The sequence below is a fragment of the Mus musculus genome, chromosome 14 (genome assembly GCF_000001635.26).
Source record: "Mus musculus strain C57BL/6J chromosome 14, GRCm38.p6 C57BL/6J".
In the NCBI taxonomy this organism is placed as follows: Eukaryota; Metazoa; Chordata; class Mammalia; order Rodentia; family Muridae; genus Mus; species Mus musculus.
Window position 1 is genome coordinate 51,124,945 of NC_000080.6, and position 20,057 is coordinate 51,145,001.

At 43.0% G+C, this 20,057-nt stretch overlaps 1 protein-coding gene across 3 annotated transcripts in view; it reads left to right on the forward strand.

Annotated features, from left to right (window-relative positions):
• Rnase6 (ribonuclease, RNase A family, 6) overlaps window positions 1–7,243 on the forward strand; it is an 8,280-nt gene extending 1,037 nt beyond the window's left edge. Inside the window, exons 2-3 of one of the 3 annotated variants that reach the window (NM_001360117.1) lie at window positions 4,120–4,220; window positions 5,204–7,243. In NM_001360117.1, coding sequence (NP_001347046.1) covers window positions 5,209–5,670 — 462 coding nt within the window. In that variant the 5' untranslated portion in view covers window positions 4,120–4,220; window positions 5,204–5,208 and the 3' untranslated portion in view covers window positions 5,671–7,243. Of the gene's footprint in view, window positions 1–4,092; window positions 4,221–5,203 lie in introns of those variants that run through there. The other 2 variants (NM_030098.3, NR_153407.1) reach the window with 2 other exon arrangements.
• Window positions 7,244–20,057: the final 12,814 nt, after the last annotated feature.

The following is a 20,057-nucleotide window of genomic DNA, read 5'->3' on the forward strand; positions in this document are numbered from 1 at the left end:
AGACATGTCACCATCTGGGAGCCTTAATCGGATTCATTTTCTCTGCCAGTTAAAGAATTACAGGGCAGGAAAAAAATCTTCAGTACAATAGGTAAGAACAGTGAAGTTTTCAGATGGAGAAAACAAGACTCTGGGTAAAGAAAGGCCTTTATTAGGGGTGAGGAAAGACACATGAACATACACAACAAGCACACAGAATAAAAGACCGATTGCAAAGCAGACAGGGCATTTAGTCATCTGAAATTCCAGGCTCTTCTCAAGGACTGGGGGTTTTATGGGACTTGAGGGACCTTCCTCCATAATTTAGGGTTGATCAGTTTGAAAATAAGACAAGCTAGCTGACAGGCGTGAAACTCAGGGGTACACATGTTCTGATCAGGCCTTCTCAGGGGCCCCACTGGTGAGAGAAAGCCTTCACAGCTTTTCTTTTAGGCTGTTAGGCTTGTCTCACTTTAGTAGGGTGAGGATGAAGCCAACCATCTTGGAAGTTCACCACCTTTCATGGCCCCTCTCCATCTCTGTCTGTCTACTAGGGAATCTAACTCAGAGTCCCTCAGGAGTCTCACAGGGAAGTGAGCAGGCTCTTGATGATGACGGCTTCTTGTTCCCAGAGTCTATTGTGAAGAGAGATGATGAGAAGGAATGGGGGCAGTTATCTAAACAGGACTACTAGGGGAATCATCCTATAAAATATCTAACTCAGAGTCCAGTTAGGGAACTGACAGCTCTAGTTCCCCTCCCATCGTAAGGGAGCTGTTTATAATAAAGCTGTTACCTTTATGTTATTTGTGGACCAATCTTCTGCTTTTCCTATATGTTCCATTCCTTGTCTGCTGTAGGGGGAGGAGCTGATACTAAAATCTGGTTCCCTAATTGGCTCTTGACTGTGTCAGTAAAGAAGATGAGAGCCAATTGCTGGGTGAAGTGGAAGTTCCAGGTCCCGGAAGGAAGAGAAGGAATGCGGGGGAGAGAGAGGAGTCTTTTCAGCCAGGTTTTAGAAGAAGAAGCACAACCAACCATGTAAGCCACCCGGGCACCTAGGACATGCAGCCTCTGTCTCCGGTGAGAGCCGGGCTAAGGAGGTTGTTGGGAGCTAGCTGTTAGCTAATTAGATTAGGGCAGGAGATTCTTCATCCAGTCATTGTGTATCTGGCTAATTTTAAAATAATAAAACTGTCTAGTGTTTTCCATCCATGGGGCTAAGGTGCACAGGAGGGGAAAGAGAGCATCTGGGGCAGTAGGTGGTGGCTTGGCAAAGCTAGCTAGGAGGAAACGGCAAGTGAGGCCCATCTGCATGAGCCACCACAACCACACATTTCTGAAATATATGAACTGAACATGCAGAATTTCTGGGACAAAATGAACTGTGGGACTAGAAAGAAAAGATTTTTCACACCAAAGGCATAGAAAATATTTTCAGTGAATGAATAGAAGAAAAGTTTCCAAAGCTAGGGAAAGACAAGCCCATCCAGATAGAAGAAGCACACAGAACACCAAATATAACCAGAAAATAAAATTCCCATATCAAATCATGGTTGAAACACTGAATATACATAACAAGGAAAGTACATGGAAAGTTGTAGAGAGAAAAACAAAATCACATCTAATGGCAATTAAGGGAAAGACTCATAGTTGGTCAAGGTGCTAAGGACAGGTGAATATCTGGTGCTCAGTTATGAATGGACCACCTATGTCATCCTCTCCAAGGCTCAGAAAACATCAAGAAGGGAGACAAGGTATAACAGCTGGATGATGATGATGGTGGTGGTAGTGGTGGTGGTGATGATGGCAGCCATGTAATGCTGTCTGTCCTACAGACACAATGAGGCCATGACATGCCTGAACTCACAATATCTGTGGCTGCCTGCCAGGAAATGCACAAGACTGAGTCCATTAATATTCAGTTGTAGATACAGGAGAGGCTCATGAGACCTCTCCAAGGAGTTAATTGTAGCTGATGGCTCCAGGAGAAGTCATTATCTTCAGTGATGTACCCATGCTCCAGTTGAAAGGTTTACAGTCATGCCCACAAGACCAGTCCTGTTGAAACCCAGTGGCACACAAAGTACAAACAAAAACTAAACTAAACTAAACTAAACTAAACTAAACTAAACTAAACTAAACTAAACTAAACTAAACTAAACTAAACAATGCAAATATCTGGTGTCAAGGGGAAAGAGCTGGAGTGGGAGGAGGAGAAGAGAAAGGGGCCGGTGAGGGGACTCAGCAGATAAAGGAGCCTGCCATCAGGCCTGATTATCTGAGTTGATTCCTGGAATCCCTACAGTAGAAAGGGAAAACCAGATCTTCCAAATTGTCCTCTGATCGACACACACGCCCCATGACACAAGTTTGTGTGTGTGTGTGTGAGCGGCAGTGTCAAAACATATACACTAAATATATATAAACAAAACCAAAACATATATATAAATTAAATGCATAATTAAAAAGAGAGGAGGCAAGAGTGTGATCAGAGTGGAGTCTGTGTAGGTTTATAGCATTGTCAAAGAAGAAGCTAACCTTAAAAGCTATTTGGGGGTGGGGGGCAGAACATGCCCTTGACAACCCAACCACTACCTGGCTGTGACAATTTCTGCCTGGTGCCACATGGAAGACACCCAGAGGCACAGGTGCCACTAAGATGAGCAAGTGAGTGGTGGAGAAATGGAAAAGAAAGAGAGACATAAGGATGTGTGCTCTATGAAGAGAGAGGGAACTGGAGACTCAAAGGCAGTGAGGAACAGCCTAATGTGAATAGCTTGTGGTCATGATGAGATCCTGGCCTGTGCTCCCACTGAGAACCATGTCTGGGTTCATGGCCCTGCAGAAGGAGGGGTCTGTGTTGATGTCTGTGGCCCATGATATCACCAAAGGCTGTGTGGCTGTCTCTGGTCTAGACTGCCACCTGGGACTAGGCTATGCTAAGCTGATCCTATCCCTCACTTGGGCAGTGTGGGAGAGGGCTCAGGCCTTCATCAGCTGCAGCTCAAATCAGCTCCCTCCCCCACCATATGGAGAAGCACAGTAGAACTGGCCCTGGTTTTAAGGATTGTGGGTGACCTGGGCCCCAAGGGTATGAGTGCAGAAACACTGGCTGTCCTCAGGGGCCATCTGTTGGTGTGGGCGTGGGAGAGATGCCTCCCCTCCCCCGACTGCTAGCCACCTGAAGCAGATAGGAGAGCTGGCCCCACCCCTTGCCAGCTGTAGCATTTGGAGAGCACCCTAAACCTTGCCTGGGCAGTACAGTAGATCTGGCCAAGTTGGTGTGAGCAAAGGAGAGCTATTAGGCTCACCAACTCAGCTACTACCCAGGCCCAGATCCAGGGCTTTGAGTTTGCCCACCCTTACATCTACCCTATCTATGGCAGAGCACATGAAGGGGCAGGTCCTCCAGAACCATAGCTGCAAGATCTCCAGGACTCATGGCAATAACAGGATATCCCAGAGGAGTCCCAGTGAGGATCCAGTATTGATAGTTTAGCAGAAGCCAGAGTCCCCAAACCAGACCAAAGACTCACTGCAATGAACATCTGCAAGTAAAGATGTTTGGACAAAAGGGTCTACTGTGGCACATACTGTTATACACTCTGTGAGATGTTTGTTTTCTTTCCGTGGGGAAGGTGCAAAGGTGGAGTGCGGATACGGAGGGATGAGTGACGAGAGGGATTGGGTGCATGATGTGAAATTCTCAAAAAATCAATTAAAAGTTTTTTTTGTTGTTGTTTTTTTTTTAAAGCTATTTTTAAAGATGCGTATGGGGTAAAGGAACTATATGAATGTAATTGCAGGTGCCCAAAGAGGCCAAAAGCACCAGCTATATATATATATATATATATTTTTTTTTTTTTTTTGTTAAAAAAACCTAAAATCATAGGGCTTCAAAAACGGAAGCTACAGTGAAAAAGGAAGTGCTAAGCCCACAGCAAGTGATCAGGTCCTTAAACCTCTGAGCTTTGAGGCTACTTGGTTTTTGAGTTGAGTTTGTTCTTCCTCTTCGCTGACATTGGAACTGTTAAAGAGCTCACTAGGAGGTGGAGAGTCTTACCCCACTGTACTTCTGCAAAATCTAAGGTTTCTCTTTCATAGGCTTAAAAATAAGCCTTCCTGTGCCCCACCTAGGCAGCTGTGACCGGCTTGAAGAAGAGAAACAAACAAAATATTCTGAGCCTGGGACGGATCATCTGGCCCTGTTCACCATAGGAGCCCAGCACAACCAGCAGGTAAGAGAGGTGCTTCAGGCCCCTGGCCAGGCAGCGGAGTTGTCTGGGAAATGCCAACTGGAGAGGGAAGATAAACATGGACCAAGGGATGACAGGTGGAAGCTGCAGCGGGAGGATGGGGGGTGTTACTGCAGGTATCATACAGGGAAGGGAACCCCACGAAGAGATAAGAGTGAAGATTGGGTACAAATTGACTGGATCGGACTTCTGAGAGTCTAATAACAGGCGGTTTATTCCCAGTGTATTTAAACCCAGTATAATTTGGAAAAAAAAGTTTCCTGGCATAATTCAATCTCTGATGCACAAGGAACTGTAGTAACATTGAAACTCAACTCAGGGTAGTGTCATTTCTTCAAAGAAATAGGTTCTAAAGATAAGCTACCTGTACTAGCTTAAGGGCTTAAAGGTCTGGCCTGGTTTCAGGCATACAGAGAGCATAGAGGTCATTTGGGTCATTAGTCAATTCTGGTCCTTGTTATGGAACCTTGGGGGAGCCTCTGACTGTAAGAGTCATTTATATTAAGAGCAACCTTCAGTCCTGGTTGCAGGAGCTTCATATAGCTGGCCCAACCGATAACACAGGTCACCAGAATGTTAACCACTTCCAGTTGTCAGCTTTCTGGATGGAAGGTCGGGGGTTTTCCTCTTTCCCACTGGAAAGACAATCTTGTGTGCTTAACATTTCTGGTTTCTCTGAAGATCTGTGGATGCACGGGCATTTGTGCTGTGATCCCAACAGGAAGCATTCATGTATGAATTTAGGTCAAAGAGGATGAGAGGTGACAATCAGGCCAGCCTACTCGTCTCTGACCTCCTTATTGGATTTCAAATTTTTCATAGAATTTGAATATGAGACTAGCTTACTTCATTTTTTAGGAGCTATGAAATCATAAAAGGAAGGGGGAAAAATCAAGCTAGTTGTGATAGATACGTTTGCTCTTATTGCTTCTTCTATCACCACAATCTTCCTTTTCCCTACACAGAAAACATGGTGGTAGACCTTCCCAGGTACCTTCCTCTCCTATTGCTGCTTGAGCTGTGGGAGCCGATGTATCTACTTTGCTCTCAGCCTAAGGGTCTCTCCAGGGCACACTGGTTTGAAATTCAGCACGTACAGACAAGTCGTCAACCATGCAACACAGCCATGCGCGGTGTCAACAATTATACCCAACACTGTAAACAGATAAACACCTTTCTGCATGAATCTTTCCAGAATGTGGCTGCTACCTGCAGTTTGCACAATATCACCTGCAAGAACGGTCGGAAGAACTGCCACGAGAGCGCAGAACCTGTCAAGATGACTGACTGCTCACACACTGGAGGAGCCTATCCTAACTGCCGCTATAGTAGTGATAAGCAATACAAGTTCTTCATTGTGGCCTGTGAACACCCAAAGAAGGAAGACCCTCCCTACCAACTAGTGCCTGTGCACTTAGATAAGATTGTGTGAGGCTAGGCCTTTTCTTCTGTTTGATACAGGTTCTCTTACAGTTTATTCCACTTTGCCTTCTGTTCCCACAGAAAAGGGAAGGTGTTGGAAGAATTAAGATGCCTACGCTATCAAAACGGAGCTTAAAAAAAAAGAGTGCATGGGTTATGATGGAGCTCCGTCAATGAGCACTTGCTTAGTGCACAGAGGTCCCTGGGTTCTATCATCATACTACCCCCCACCAAAATAGAAAGAAAGAAGATTATTTTCTGCTCTGGGGTTACCTTTGTTGAAGGAGGAATATAAGAAAAGTATAAAGAAGGACCAAGCCGCTGAACAATTTATCCTGCAATTTTTTGGGTCAAGCTTTATTGTACAATGCTCATAGGCAGAAAAAAATTTCTTTTTTTAATAGAATGAGTGTTATTTTTCTGGGTTGTTTGTTTGTTGTTTTTTGACAGGGTCTGATTTGGTCAGGGTGGGCTCAGCGTCGCTATGTAACCAAGAGTGGTTATCAACTCTTATTAAATCCTGTTATCATCTCTTACACTTCCATTCTTGCTCAGTCCCTAGCTTCCCTACCCTCCTACTGTGTGAGGTTCATGTTCCCAAAGCAGGAAAGGGGGAGGGTCACTGGGGGCCAGGAGGCTGGAGAGATTTTGAGGACTCACAATCATCTTTCACTCCAGCCTAAAGCCACCAGGCAAGCAGCCACCAGCAGGCACCAGGCACATACTGGCTACACACAAGCCACGTGGAGATAGGCATGTTGGGAACAAGCAAAAGAAACTTAGATTCTAAGTATTACTGTTTCATTTTTACACTCCATTTAATCACAGAGAAAAAAGAAATTCATGATCCCAAGCCCTAAGGGAGCTGGGGACTTCCCAATAGACGAGTAGGTCTTACTATAAGGAAACAGTTGTCTGAATCCCAACATCTCAGGGACAACTTGGAAAGGAGTGTAGCCGCCCACAGCTGTACGAACCAGGTTCCCGAAAGGGAGGCTGGGGCTGCATGGGAGAAAATATCCAGAGAAATAACGAGACCAAGACAAAGATAATGATCAAGGCCCAAAGTTTACTTAAGAGTCTGAGCTTATAAAGGGGGAAGGCTCATCCCTGGCCACGCCAGGCTCTTGTTGCTTTGTCACCAGGCTGTTGCTTACTTAGGAATGTCTCAGGTTCAGGTTCAGCCTCTCAGCCAGTGGCTGTGTCTTGGAGAAAACCCGCAGAGGTGGCAGAACAATAGACCTATCTAGGTCAGAAGGCTCCACTCTAGGTGGTCTTGCTCACAGTGGCAGAACAGGTCTGAGCCGGCTGCTCAAGGCTGGGGGAGACTACAGAGGAGCAGTTGTCTGAGTAGAGACAGCTTCTCCATCTTGCTGGAAGGGTTGAACCAGGATCCTGTTTCCAGGCCCAGGAACCTACTCCTAACATGATTGGTGAAAACTCCCTGGCTCACATCCCTTTTACCAAAATATGATTGGAGAGTGCAATACAGCCCACCCTGAAGTTCAGTTCCCAAGTCTGTTCTGTGGCCCTAATCAATCAGTAGCAGCTTGATTGCAATAAAATTTTGTCATTTGCATTGATCTGATGTTTGAGTTATGTTGAATGTAAGTTTACCCCACAACAGACACACAGATCTAAAGGTACAAACAGCCAAGCAAGTAAAGGTGGTGGCTCTAGGCTCAGGCCTCTTACCACAAGGCCATATTTGTAGAGCATGCTGGCTAGTTTTATGTTAATTTGTCTTACACTAGATGCCTTAGTTACTATTCTATGGAAATTCATATAAAGAAAAGCATTTAATGGGGGATTGCTTGCAGTTTCAGAGGTTTAGTCCATTATCATGCTGGGGAACATGGTGGCACGCTGGCAGACATGGTGGCACGCTGGCAGACATGGTGCTGGAGAGGTAGCTGAGAGTTCTACACCCAGATCAGGAAGAGACTCTGGGCTCCTCATGAGCTTTTGAAAACTCAGAGCTCAACCCATAGTGACACACTTCCTCCTATAAGGTCACACATCTTAATCTCGTTCAAATATGCCACTCCCTGGTGACTAAGCATTCACATACAAGAGTCTATGGAGACCATTCTTATTCAAACTACCATACTGCGTTATTTGGGAAGAGGAACCTCAGTTGAGAAAATGTTGCACCAAATTGGCCTGTGGGAAGCTTGTGGAGTATTTTATTTTATTTTATTTTATTTTATTTTATTTTATTTTATTTTATTTTATTTTATTTTATTTTATTTTATTTTATTTTATTTTATTTTATTTTATTTTATTTTGAGACATGTAGTCCTGTCTGCCCTGGAACGTTCTATGTAGAGTGGGCTGGCCTCAAACTCCCAGAGTTCTGTCTGCCTCTGCCTCCTGAGCACTGGGATCATAGGAATGAGCCACTAAACCTGGCTTGAAGTATTTTCTTTCTTTCTTTCTTTCTTTCTTTCTTTCTTTCTTTCTTTCTTTCTTTCTTTCTTTCTTTCTTTCTTTCTTTCTTTCTTTCTTTCTTTCTTTCTTTCTCTCTCTCTCTCTCTCTCTCTCTCTCTCTCTCTCTCTCTCTCTCTTTCTTTCTTTCTTTTTTTTTTTGACTAGACAATGGTTTAGCCCTTTAGTTCTCACTTTATTTACAGCCTTTATAGAAATATGCTTTGGTATGTAGTAGCAGCATTTTTAACCCAAGGGCAAGAGCTTCTGTGGAATCAGATCTAGTATCAGCTCCCTCAAGGTCTGAAAACCTCCCTGGGGAGAAGGAGAAGGCTCATTGCTAGTGTTGCTTTTTTTTTTTTTTAATTTTTTATTATATATTTTCCTCATTTACATTTCCAATGCTATCCCAAAAGTCCCCCATACCCACCCCTGCGCACTCCCCTACCCACCCACTTCAGTTTTTGGCCCTGGCATTCCCCTGTACTGGGGCATATAAAGTTTGCAAGTCCAATGGGCTTCTCTTTCCAGTCATGGCCGACTAGGCCATCTTTTGATTCATATGCAGCTAGAGACAAGAGCTCCGGGGTACTGGTTAGTTCATAATGTTGTATCACCTATAGGGTTGCGGATCCCTTTAGCTCCTTGGGTACTTCCTCCAGCTCCTTCATTGGGGGCCGTGTGACCCATCCAATAGCTGACTGTGATCATCCACTTCTGTGTTTGCTAGGCCCCGGCATAGTCTGACAAGAGACAGCTATATGTGGGTCCTTACAGCAAAATCTTGCTAGTGTATGCAATGGTGTCAGCTTTTGGAAGCTGATTATGGGATGGATCCCAAGATATGGCAATCACTAGATGGTCCATCGTTTTGTCACAGCTCCAAATTTTGTCTCTGTAACTCCTTCCATGGGTGATTGCTCCCAATTCTAAGAAGGGGCAAAGTGTCCACACTTTGGTCTTCGTTCTTCTTCAGTTTCATGCGTTTAGCAAATTGTATCTTATATCTTGGGTATCCTAAGTTTCTGGGCTAATATCCACTTATCAGTGAGTACATATTGTGTGAGTTCCTTTGTGATTGGGTTACCTCACTCAGGATGATGCCCTCCAGGTCCATCCATTTGCCTAGGAATTTCATAAATTCATTCTTTTTAATAGCTGAGTAGTACTCCATTGTGTAAATGTACCACATTTTCTGTATCCATTCCTCTGTTGAGGGTCATCTGGGTTCTTTCCATCTTCTGGCTATTACAAATAAGGCTGCTATGAACATAGTTGAGCATGTGTCCTTCTTACCGGTTGGGACATCTCCTGGATATATGCCCAGGAGAGGTATTGCGGGATCCTCCGGTAGTACTATGTCCAAATTTCTGAGGAACTGCCAGACTGATTTCCAGAGTGGTTGTACAAGCTTGCAATCCCACCAACAATGAAGGAGTGTTCCTCTTTTTTTTTTTTTATTCTCATTTTTTAAAAATTAGGTATTTTCCTCATTTACATTTCCAATGCTATCCCAAAAGTCCCCCATAACCTCCCACCCACCCACCCCCACTTTTTGGCCCTGGCGTTCCCCTGTACTAGGGCATATAAAGTTTGCAAGTCCAATGGGCCTCTCTTTCCAGTGATGGCTGACTAGGCCATCTTTTGATACATATGCAGCTAGAGTCAAGAGCTCCGAGGTACTGGTTAGTTGATAATGTTTTTCCACCTATAGGGTTGCTGATCCCTTTAGCTCCTTGGGTACTTTCTCTAGCTTCTCCATTGGGGGCCCTGTGAGCCATCCAATAGCTGACTGTGAGCATCCACTTCTGTGTTTGCTAGGCCCGGCATAGTCTCACAAGAGACAGCTATATCTGGGTCCTTTCAGCAAAATCTTGCTAGTGTATGCAATGGTGTCAGCTTTTGAAAGCTGATTATGGGATGGATCCCTGGATATGGCAGTCTCTAGATGGTCCATCCTTTCGTCACAGCTCTAAACTTTGTCTCTATAACTCCTTCCATGGGTGTTTTGTTCCCAATTCTAAGAAGGGGCAAAGTGTCCACACTTTGGTCTTCATTCTTCTTGAGTTTCATGAGTTTAGCAAACTGTATCTTATATCTTGGGTATCCTAAGTTTCTGGGCTAATATCCACTTATCAGTGAGTACATATTGTTTGAGTTCTTTTGTGATTGGGTTACCTCACTCAGGATGATGCCCTCCAGGACCATCCATTTGACTAGGAATTTCATAAATTCATTCTTTTTAATAGCTGAGTAGTACTCCATTGTGTAAATGTACCACATTTTCTGTATCCATTCCTCTGTTGAGGGGCATCTGGGTTCTTTCCAGCTTCTGGCTATTATAAATAACGCTGCTATGAACATAGTGGAGCATGTGTCCTTCTTACCGGTTGAGCCATCTTCTGGATATATGCTCAGAAGAGGTATTGCTGGATCTTCCAGTAGTACTATGTCCAATTTTCTGAGGAACCACCAGACTGATATCCAGAGTGGTTGTACAAGCTTGCAATCCCACCAACAATGGAAGAGTGTTCCTCTTTCTCCACATCCTCGCCAGCATCTTCTGTCACCTGAATTTTTCATCTTAGCCATTCTGACTGGTGTGAGGTGGAATCTCAGGGTTGTTTTGATTTGCATTTCCCCGATGATTAAGGATGTTGAACATTTTTTCATGGGGTTCCCTGCCATTCGGTATTCCTCCGGTGAGAAATCTTTGTTCAGTTCTGAGCCCCATTTTTTAATGGGGTTATTTGATTTTATGGCGTCTACCTTCTTGAGTTCTTTATATATATTGGATATTAGTCCCCTATCCGATTTGGGATAGGTAAAGATCCTTTCCCAATCTGTTGGTGGTCTTTTTGTCTTATTGACGGTGTCTTTTGCCTTGCAGAAGCTTTGCAATTTTATGAGGTCCCATTTATCGATTCTTGATCTTACAGCACAAGCCATTGCTCTTCTATTCAGGAATTTTTCCCCTGTACCCATATCTTCTAGGCTTTTCCCTACTTTCTCCTCTATAAGTTTCAGTGTCTCTGGTTTTATGTGGAGATCCTTAATCCACTTAGATTTGACCTTAGTACAAGGAGATAGTAATGGATCAATTTGCAATCTTCTACATGATAACAGCCAGTTGTGCCAGCACCATTTGTTGAAAATGCTGTCTTTTATCCACTGGATGGTTTTAGCTCCCTTGTCAAAGATCAAGTGACCATAGGTGTGTGGGTTCATCTCTGGGTCTTCAATTCTGTTCCATTGGTCTACTTGTCTGTCGCTATACCAGTACCATGCAGTTTTTATCACAATTGCTCTGTAGTACATCTTTAGGTTGGGCATGGTGATTCCACCAGAGGTTCTTTTATCCTTGAGAAGAGTTTTTGCTATCCTAGGTTTTTTGTTATTCCAGATGAATCTGCTAATTGCCCTTTCTAATTCGTTGAAGAATTGAGTTGGAATTTTGATGGGGATTGCATTGAATCTGTAGATTGCTTTTGGCAAGATAGCCATTTTTACTATATTGATCTTGCCAATCCATGAGCATGGGAGATCTTTCCATTTTCTGAGATCTTCTTTAATTTTTTTCTTCAGAGACTTGAAGTTCTTGTCATACAGATCTTTCACTTCCTTTGTTAGAGTCACGCCTAGGTATTTTATATTATTTGTGGCTATTGAGAAGGGTGTTGTTTCCCTAATTTCTTTCTCAGCCTGTTTGTCCTTTGTGTAGAGAAAGGCCATTGACTTGTTTGAGTTAATTTTATATCCATCTACTTCATTGAAGCTGTTTATCAGGTTTAGGAGTTCTCTGGTGGAATTTTTAGGGTCACTTATATATACTATCCTATCATCTGCAAAAAGTGATAATTTGGCTTCTTCCTTTCCAATTTGTATCCCCTTGATCTCCTTTTGTTGTCTAATTGCTCTGGCTAGGATTTCAAGTACAATGTTGAATAGGTAGGGAGAGAGTGGACAGCCTTGTCTAGTCCCTGATTTTAGTGGGATTGCTTCAAGCTTCTCACCATTTACTTTGATGCTGGCTACTGGTTTGCTGTAGATTGCTTTTATCATGTTTAGGTATGGGCCTTGAATTCCTGATCTTTCCAAGACTTTTAACATGAATGGGTGTTGGATTTTGTCAAATGCTTTCTCAGCATCTAACGAGATGATCATGTGGTTTTTGTGTTTGAGTTTGTTTATATACTGAATTACGTTGATGGATTTCCGTATATTGAACCATCTCTGCATCCCTAGGATGAAACCTACTTGGTCAGGATGGATGATTGTTTTGATGTGTTCTTGGATTCGGTTAGCAAGAACTTTATTGAGGATTTTTGCATCAATATTCATAAGGGATATTGGTCTGAAATTCTCTATCTTTGTGGGGTCTTTTTGTGGTTTAGGTATCAGAGTAATTGTGGCTTCATAGAATGAGTTGGGTAGAGTACCTTCTGTTTCTATTTTGTGGAATAGTTTGTGAAGACCTGGGATTAGATCTTCTTTGAAGGTCTGATAGAACTCTGCACTAAACCCATCTGGTTCTGTGCTTTTTTTGGTTGGGAGACTATTAATGACTGCTTCTATTTCTTTGGGGGATATCGGGCTGTTTAGATCATTAACCTGATCTTGATTCAACTTTGGTACCTGGTATCTGTCTAGAAACTTCTCCATTTCATCCAGGTTCTCCAGTTTTGTTGAGTATAGCCTTTTGTAGAAGGATCTGATGGTGTTTTGGATTTCTTCGGGAACTGTTGTTATGTCTCCCTTTTCATTTCTGATTTTGTTAATTAGAATGCTTTCCCTGTGCCCTGTAGTGAGTCTGGCTAAGGGTTTGTCTATCTTGTTGATTTTCTCAAAGAACCAGCTCTTGGATTGGTTGATTCTCTGAATAGTTCTTCTTGTTTCCACTTGGTTGATTTCGCCCCTGAGTTTGATTATTTCCTGCTGTCTACTCCTCTTGGGTGAATTTGCTTCCTTTTGTTTTAGAGCTTTTAGGTGTGTTGTCAAGCTGCTAATGTATGCTCTCTCTAGTTTCTTTTTGGAGGCACTCAGAGCTATGAGTTTTCCTCTTAGAAATGCTTTCATTGTGTTCCGTAAGTTTGTTTATATACTGGATTATGTTGATGGATTTCCGTATATTGAACCATCCCTGCATCCCTGGGATGAAACCAGCTTGTTTCTTCATACCATTTGCTTGGAAAATTGTTTTCCAGCCTTCCATTCTGAGGTAGTGTCTATCTTTTTCTCTGAGATGAGTTTCCAGTAAGCAGCAAAATGTTGGGTCCTGTTTGTGTAGCCAGTCTGTTAGTCTATGTCTTTTTATTGGAGAATTGAGTCCATTGATATTAAGAGATATGAAGGAAAAGACATTGTTGCTTCCTGTTATTTTGTTGTTAAAGTTGGCATTCTGTTCTTGTGGCTGTCTTCTTTTAGGTTTGTTGAGGGATTACCTTCTTGCTTTTTCTAGGGTGTGGTTTCCATCCTTGCATTGGTTTTTTTCTGTTATTATCCTTTGAAGGGTTGGATTCGTGGAAAGATAATGTGTGAATTTGGTTTTGTTATGTAATACTTTGGTTTCTCCATCTATGGTAATTGAGAGTTTGGCTGGGTACAGTAGCCTGGGCTGGAATTTGTGTTCTCTTAGTGTCTGTATAACATCTGTCCAGGCTCTTCTGGCTTTCATAGTCTCTGATGAAAAATCTGGTGTAATTCTAATAGGCTCATGTTTATATGTTACTTGATCTTTTTCCCTTACTGCTTTTAGTATTCTCTCTTTATTTAGTGCATTTGTTGTTCTGATTATTATGTGTCGGGAGGAATTTCTTTTCTGGTCATGTCTATTTGGAGTTCTGTAGGCTTTTTGTATGTTCATGGGCATCTCTTTCTTTAGATTTAGGTAGTTTTCTTCTATAATTTTGTTGAAGATATTTGCCGGTCCTTTGAGTTGAAAATCTTCATTCTCATCTACTCCTATTATCCGTAGGTTTGGTCTTCTCATTGTGTCCTGGATTTCCTGGATGTTTTGAGTTAGGATCTTTTTGCATTTTCTTTGATTGTTGTGCTGATGTTCTCAATGGAATCTTCTGCACCTTAGATTCTCTCTTCCATCTCCTGTATTCTGTTGCTGATGCTCGCATCTATGGTTCCAGATTTCTTTCCTATGGTTTCTATCTCCAGTGTTGCCTCACTTTGGGTTTTCTTTATTGTGTCTATTTCCCTTTTTAGGTCTTTGATGGTTTTATTCAATTCCATCACCCGTTTGGTTGTGTTTTCCTGCAATTCTTTAAGTGATTTTTGTGCTTCCTCTTCAATGTCTTCTACCTGTTTAGCAGTTTTCTCCTGTATTTTTTTAAGTGAGTTATTAAAGTCCTTCTTGATGTCCTCTACCGTCATCATGAGATATGCTTTTAAATCCAGGTCTAGCTTTTCTGGTGTGTTGGGGTGCCCTGGACTGGGCGAAGTGGGCGTGCTGGGTTCTGATGATGGTGAATGGTCTTGTTTTCTGTTAGTAAGATTCTTCCATTTACCTTTCTCCCTCTGGTAATCTCTGGAGTTAGTTGTTATAGTTGTCTCTGTTTAGAGATTGTTCCTCTGGTGATTCTGTTACCCTCTATCAGCAGACCTGGGAGACTAGCTCTCTCCTCTGAGTTTCAGTGGTCAGAGCAGTCTGTGCAGGCAAGCTCTCCTCTTACAGGGAAGGTGCACTGATATCTGGCCTTTGAACCTCCTCCTGGCCGCAGATGAAGTCCCAAAACAGGACCTTTCTCAGAAGCTGTGGTTGGTTTGGCCTGTCACAGAAGCTGTGTTGGTTTGGCCTGTCACAGAAGTTGTTAGCTTCTGTAGTTCACACTCTCTCCTGTGGAGACTACTTTGGGCGAAGTTCTGGAACCAAGATGGCTCCCAAGGATCCTGAGGCAAAAGCTTCCCAGGCCAGGCAGACAGCTGTCCTCTGGGCGGGAAGATGGCCGGATGTCTGGAGCTGGAAAAGGGCGCTGCCTCAGAAGCTCTGTGTCTCCTGCCTGTCACAGAAGCTGTTAGCTTCTGTAGTCCACACTCTCACTTGTGCAGACTACTTTCTGTGGAGTCCCGGAACCAAGATGGCTTCCGTGGATCCTGAGGCCTTGAAGCATTTTCTTAATCGGTAACTGATATGGAAGGGCCTGGCTCACTGTGGGCCGCACCACCCACTGATATCCTGGCTGCTATAAGAGTCCATGAAGAGAAAACCAGCAAGCAACACAACCTTTCTAAGAGCTGTAACAGTTTCTACCTCCAGGTTCCTGCTGTGAGCTCCTGCCCAGATGTCGTCAGGGACATCACATCCCGGCAGGAATATGTGCTATATGACTATGTGGTATAAGATGAAATAAGCCCTCTACTTCCCTACTTGCTTTTGGAAACAGTGTTTTCTCACAGCAACACAAAGAAGCCACACAAAGGTGGCACACTGCCAAAAATAGTTACATTACAGATTGCATCATTGTTTACTTTGAGATTCCCAGGAACCTTGTTTTGTATTGCTTTGTTGTTACCCAGATGGCCATTGTCTGCTTTGTTTTAGCTGACTCATTCCAGATATCTACATGAACTTCTTGTTGTCTAAACATAGACTGGTCCCTATAACCTTTGGTACGAGAAATCTGTCTGTCTGAATCATCTGCCCATGACCCTGAATAGCATCAAGCAATAAATACTGCAGGGCAGGGAGAACATATCTAATATGGGCTGCTACTGGCAAATTGTAAATGATCATGAATAAAGGAACCTCCTAGTAGATCTAATACAGATAATCCTAAAGTAAAAACTTCTAGGCTCCGAGGTCTAACTATTTCTTTCCAAGGTGCATTTAGGAAGTAGGGTGTCTTGTGCTAAAAACAATGGGTCTGGTATGTGTGTGTGTGTGGGGGGGCAGCAAATTTGCCCCCAACTGAGACTCCTTTCTAGCCCTCAGCCATTAGTTTTGTAAAATTTATTGTTTGGGGCTAGAGAGATGGCTCAGTGATTAAGAGCCCTGACTGCTCCTCAAGAAGGCCTAGGTTTAATTCTCAGCATTCATAAGCACCCGAAACTCTAGCTATAAGGGATTTGCCAACCTTTTCTGGCCTCCAAGAGTACTAGACATGTCCATGGTGCATAGACCTTTGTACAGGCAAACCACCCATGCATATAAAACAAAATTTTAAAATATTATTTTATCTTATTTCATTGATTTATATGCTAATTTTATTAACTTTTTCAGTTTGTTCTGGGTTAAATTTTATCTCCTTCCCATGCCCCCTTCTCTTAAGACAGGACCTCAGGGTGACCCAGAATGCACTATGAGTTGAACTGATCTTGAATTTCTAGCCCTTGACTCCACTTCGAGTGCTGAGATTTCAGGTGCCTCACTCACTTGCCCACTTTCTTTCTTTTTTCCTAGCTCTGGGAAGAACACAACTAGGATTAGTCAAGAGCACTTAACATGCTTGTGCTGCAATTATAAGTTTGATCAACAGGTATTGTTCATTTTGACATTTTCCAGAAAAACCAACTCTACAATTTTGGGCCAAATTTCAAGTAAGCTTTATTAAATATTAAATTCTAACCAAGAGATAGACTTTGGTTAGAACCATTGTGTCTTAGTCAGGATTTCTATTCCTGCAGAAACATCATGATCAAGAAACAAGTTGGGGAGGAAAGGGTTTATTTGGCTTACACTTCCATACTGCTGTTCATCACCAAGGAAGTCAGGACTGGAACTCACGCAGGTCAGGAAGCAGGAGCTGATGCAGAGGCCATGGAGGGATGGATGTTCTTTACTGGCTTGCTTCCCCTGGCTTGCTCAGCCTGCTCTCTTATAGAACCCAAGACTACCAGCCCAGAGATGGTCCCACCCACAAGGGGTCTTTCCCCCTTGATCACTAAAGAATGCCTTACAGTTGGATCTCATGGAGGCATTTCCTCAACTAAAGCTCCTTTCTCTGTGATAACTCCATCTGTGTCAAGTTGACACAAAACTAGCCAGTACACATTGCCTGGAATATCCAAGCTGGATCTCAAACCATTGTTGCATAAGGACAAACCTATAGGCTTTCTCCATGCTCCCCACAGTGGCTCTTCATAAACGAGACAGTCTTTGGTTCCAAACTGTTTTCTCAGGGTGGACCAGAGATTAAATACCTTTTGCAGGAAGGAATGTCTGAGAAGGGACACTTATTGGCTAAACCCTCAGGGCCCATCCACATCATTAGAGTAGAGAACTCTTTTCTGATCTATGTGACCATAGGTCACGTTCCTATCTATGTAGGCAGTGTGATCAAGTGACAGGGGCCTGGTCAGAGGCAGGTGAAGCTCCTACCGTTCTCTGGCATAAGGTTCTGAGTCTTCCAACCCGCTAAACCTTACCAAGATTCCTGACAGGGTCCACTGCCCCCTCAATTTTGTTACCTTCCAAGAACTACAACTTCCAGCATTCCAGGAAGTTACCTGTTTCCTGGGCAGGTGGAACCTACAGGTTAATTCGGAGCATTATAGTATGCCTACTGTGTTAGTTGCTTTTCTCGTGGCCGTGACCAAGTACCTAATAAGAAACAATGTATGGAGGAAAGGTTTAAGAAGGGCATAGTCTATGGTGCAAGGAAAACATGACAGCAAGTTCCTGAGGTAACGTGGAGTCTGCAGTCAGAAAGCAGAGTGAAGAATGCTGGCACTCCATTGGTTGGCTCCTCTCTGTTTAGCCTGTAGGGTTACTCACATTCAGTGGGACTCTTCTATCTCACTTAACCCAGTCTAGAAACACACCCAGAGGCTTCTCAGTTGATTCTACATCTTGCCAAGCTGATAATAAATATCGTCTGTCACTGCCTTGTTTGATTTCTTGGTTTATTATTATTGTTATTATTGTTACTATTTTGACAACAGTGATCTTTCCTACTGAGATAATATGAGGGTTTTTTTTTTCTCCTAGAGATTATATGAAGACAAAAGAAAACATGATTAGAGTATATTTTAGGGAAAACCCCCTCATTTTTCAATTAAAAAATTAGAGAAAATAAAATGAGCCTTTTAGGTGAAACATTATTTTTTTTCTATCCGGTCTTTTGCCATGAGACAGTTTAAGGATTCACTGGACTCATCTTCTGTTTACCCATCTGATGTTGGGACGTGAAGGAATAGTTACCACATACAGTCTGTTGAACTCAGTTTCTGGTGTTAAAGAGAGTTTAGCAACACAGTATTAAACCTCTGGGAAGATCACAGGTGAAGTGGACATTTCTGGTTTCTTTGGAGACACAGTTGTATCGTGTGATGTTTTTCTGGAAACTGTCATATGAGAGAATGTTTTACTAAGGCAGGCAGGGTGTTTTGCTGAAAACAGACATGTGGTGTTTTTCTGGGAGCTGCCTGGAAAGGGGGCATGTGATGTTTCACTGGAACAGATGTCTGAGAGGACTCGTGATGTTTGGCACGAGTATAAATATAACCCAACAAACAATGGAAGGCAGTGTGGCATTGGCTCACTTTACCACTCTTTGCTGGTCTTCTGTGGCTTCTTGCCACTTCTGCAGACTCAGGCCAAAATTGGCAGAGCCTCAAAGTTTCTTCTGTGTCAAACTGCTATTACTGATCCATAAATGGTGTTTGCCAATAGACCGAACTACTGATAGTGATTCATGCAAAATGAACTGCTGATATCCTGACAGTGAAGATTGAAATTCCCCAAAGAACTATTTTTAGACAGGTCCACATCCCCCTTTGCCTTATTAACCTTTCCTTTCCACTACCTCTGATGGGTGGTGGGCTAGAAGAGAAGATAAAGCTTTTATGAACCCTTATTAAAGTGGTTTTGAAAAAACCTAAGCCTACACACAGGTTATCTTTTAGTTCTTCAGAAGTCTTGGAGACAGAAACACTTTCTTAGACATAGCAGAATGTCACAAGCAGTAGAGAGAAACAGGCACAATTAAACACCCTTTGATGCCAAGACTGGTCCTATATTACAGAAAACATGGGCACTCAGGTTAACGATGCTCAGGAAACAGCTGGAGTCCTGAGCTTCTGTTTAGTTATGAAGACAGCCATGGTTAGAAATAGCATGTGAACCTAAAACTGTTCTGCGAGATAAAGCCTGTCTCTGTTATCTGTACTTACATGCCTGGATGAGTTTATGTGCACCACATATGTGCAAATGCCCAGAGGCCAGAAAAGCCTCAGAACCTTTGGAAATGGAGTTACAGGTGACTGTGAGCTGTCATGTGGGTACTGACAACAAATCTGGGGCCTCTGAGAAAGCAGTCAGTGCATTTAGACACTGACCTACCTACTTGGAAGAAGTTCTTTCCCACCAAAAATAGCTGGGGCACAGTGGCACACACCTAAGAGCCCAGTACTTGAGAGGTTGGGGAAGCAGAAGCAAGAGTTCAAGGCCAACACTGGTTACATACTAAGCTTCAGGACACTCTGTGCTACTCAAATTGTTAAAGGAAAACCCCAATATACCTAAAACTATTGACTAATCTGCAGAGGAACTCTACAGTTTGTTCCAGGAGTGCTGGTGGCTGGTTCTTATAGAAACATACCTCCACTCTACACCTTCCATGGAGAACCGCGCCTTGAATCCTGGATCATCCGTAGGCAAGGCTGTGCATGTGACTGTTTCCCAAAAGCATCATCGAAATTGGATTTCCACTGTGGTTGTTAAAACTGAAGCCTCCCCACCCCCTACCCTCCACATTCCTATTTGTTCCATGAGGTCTGAGTCAAGGTAAGGAGGCAGGAGAGTAGGAAGCAGCCCCTGGAAGGCAAGACTGGATGCTGCTTTTCACTTACAATGAGAAAGAAAGTACAAAGTGAAACATGGATGGAAGAAGATAGCTGAAAGGCAGAGGCAAAGGTAACCATCTTCTACTCTCTTAATGGAAGAACTCTCTTCAGTAGATGTGACTGATCTGTATTGGTATGAGGAGCAGATGGACTTGGGAGCTATGGCTACTGAGTGCT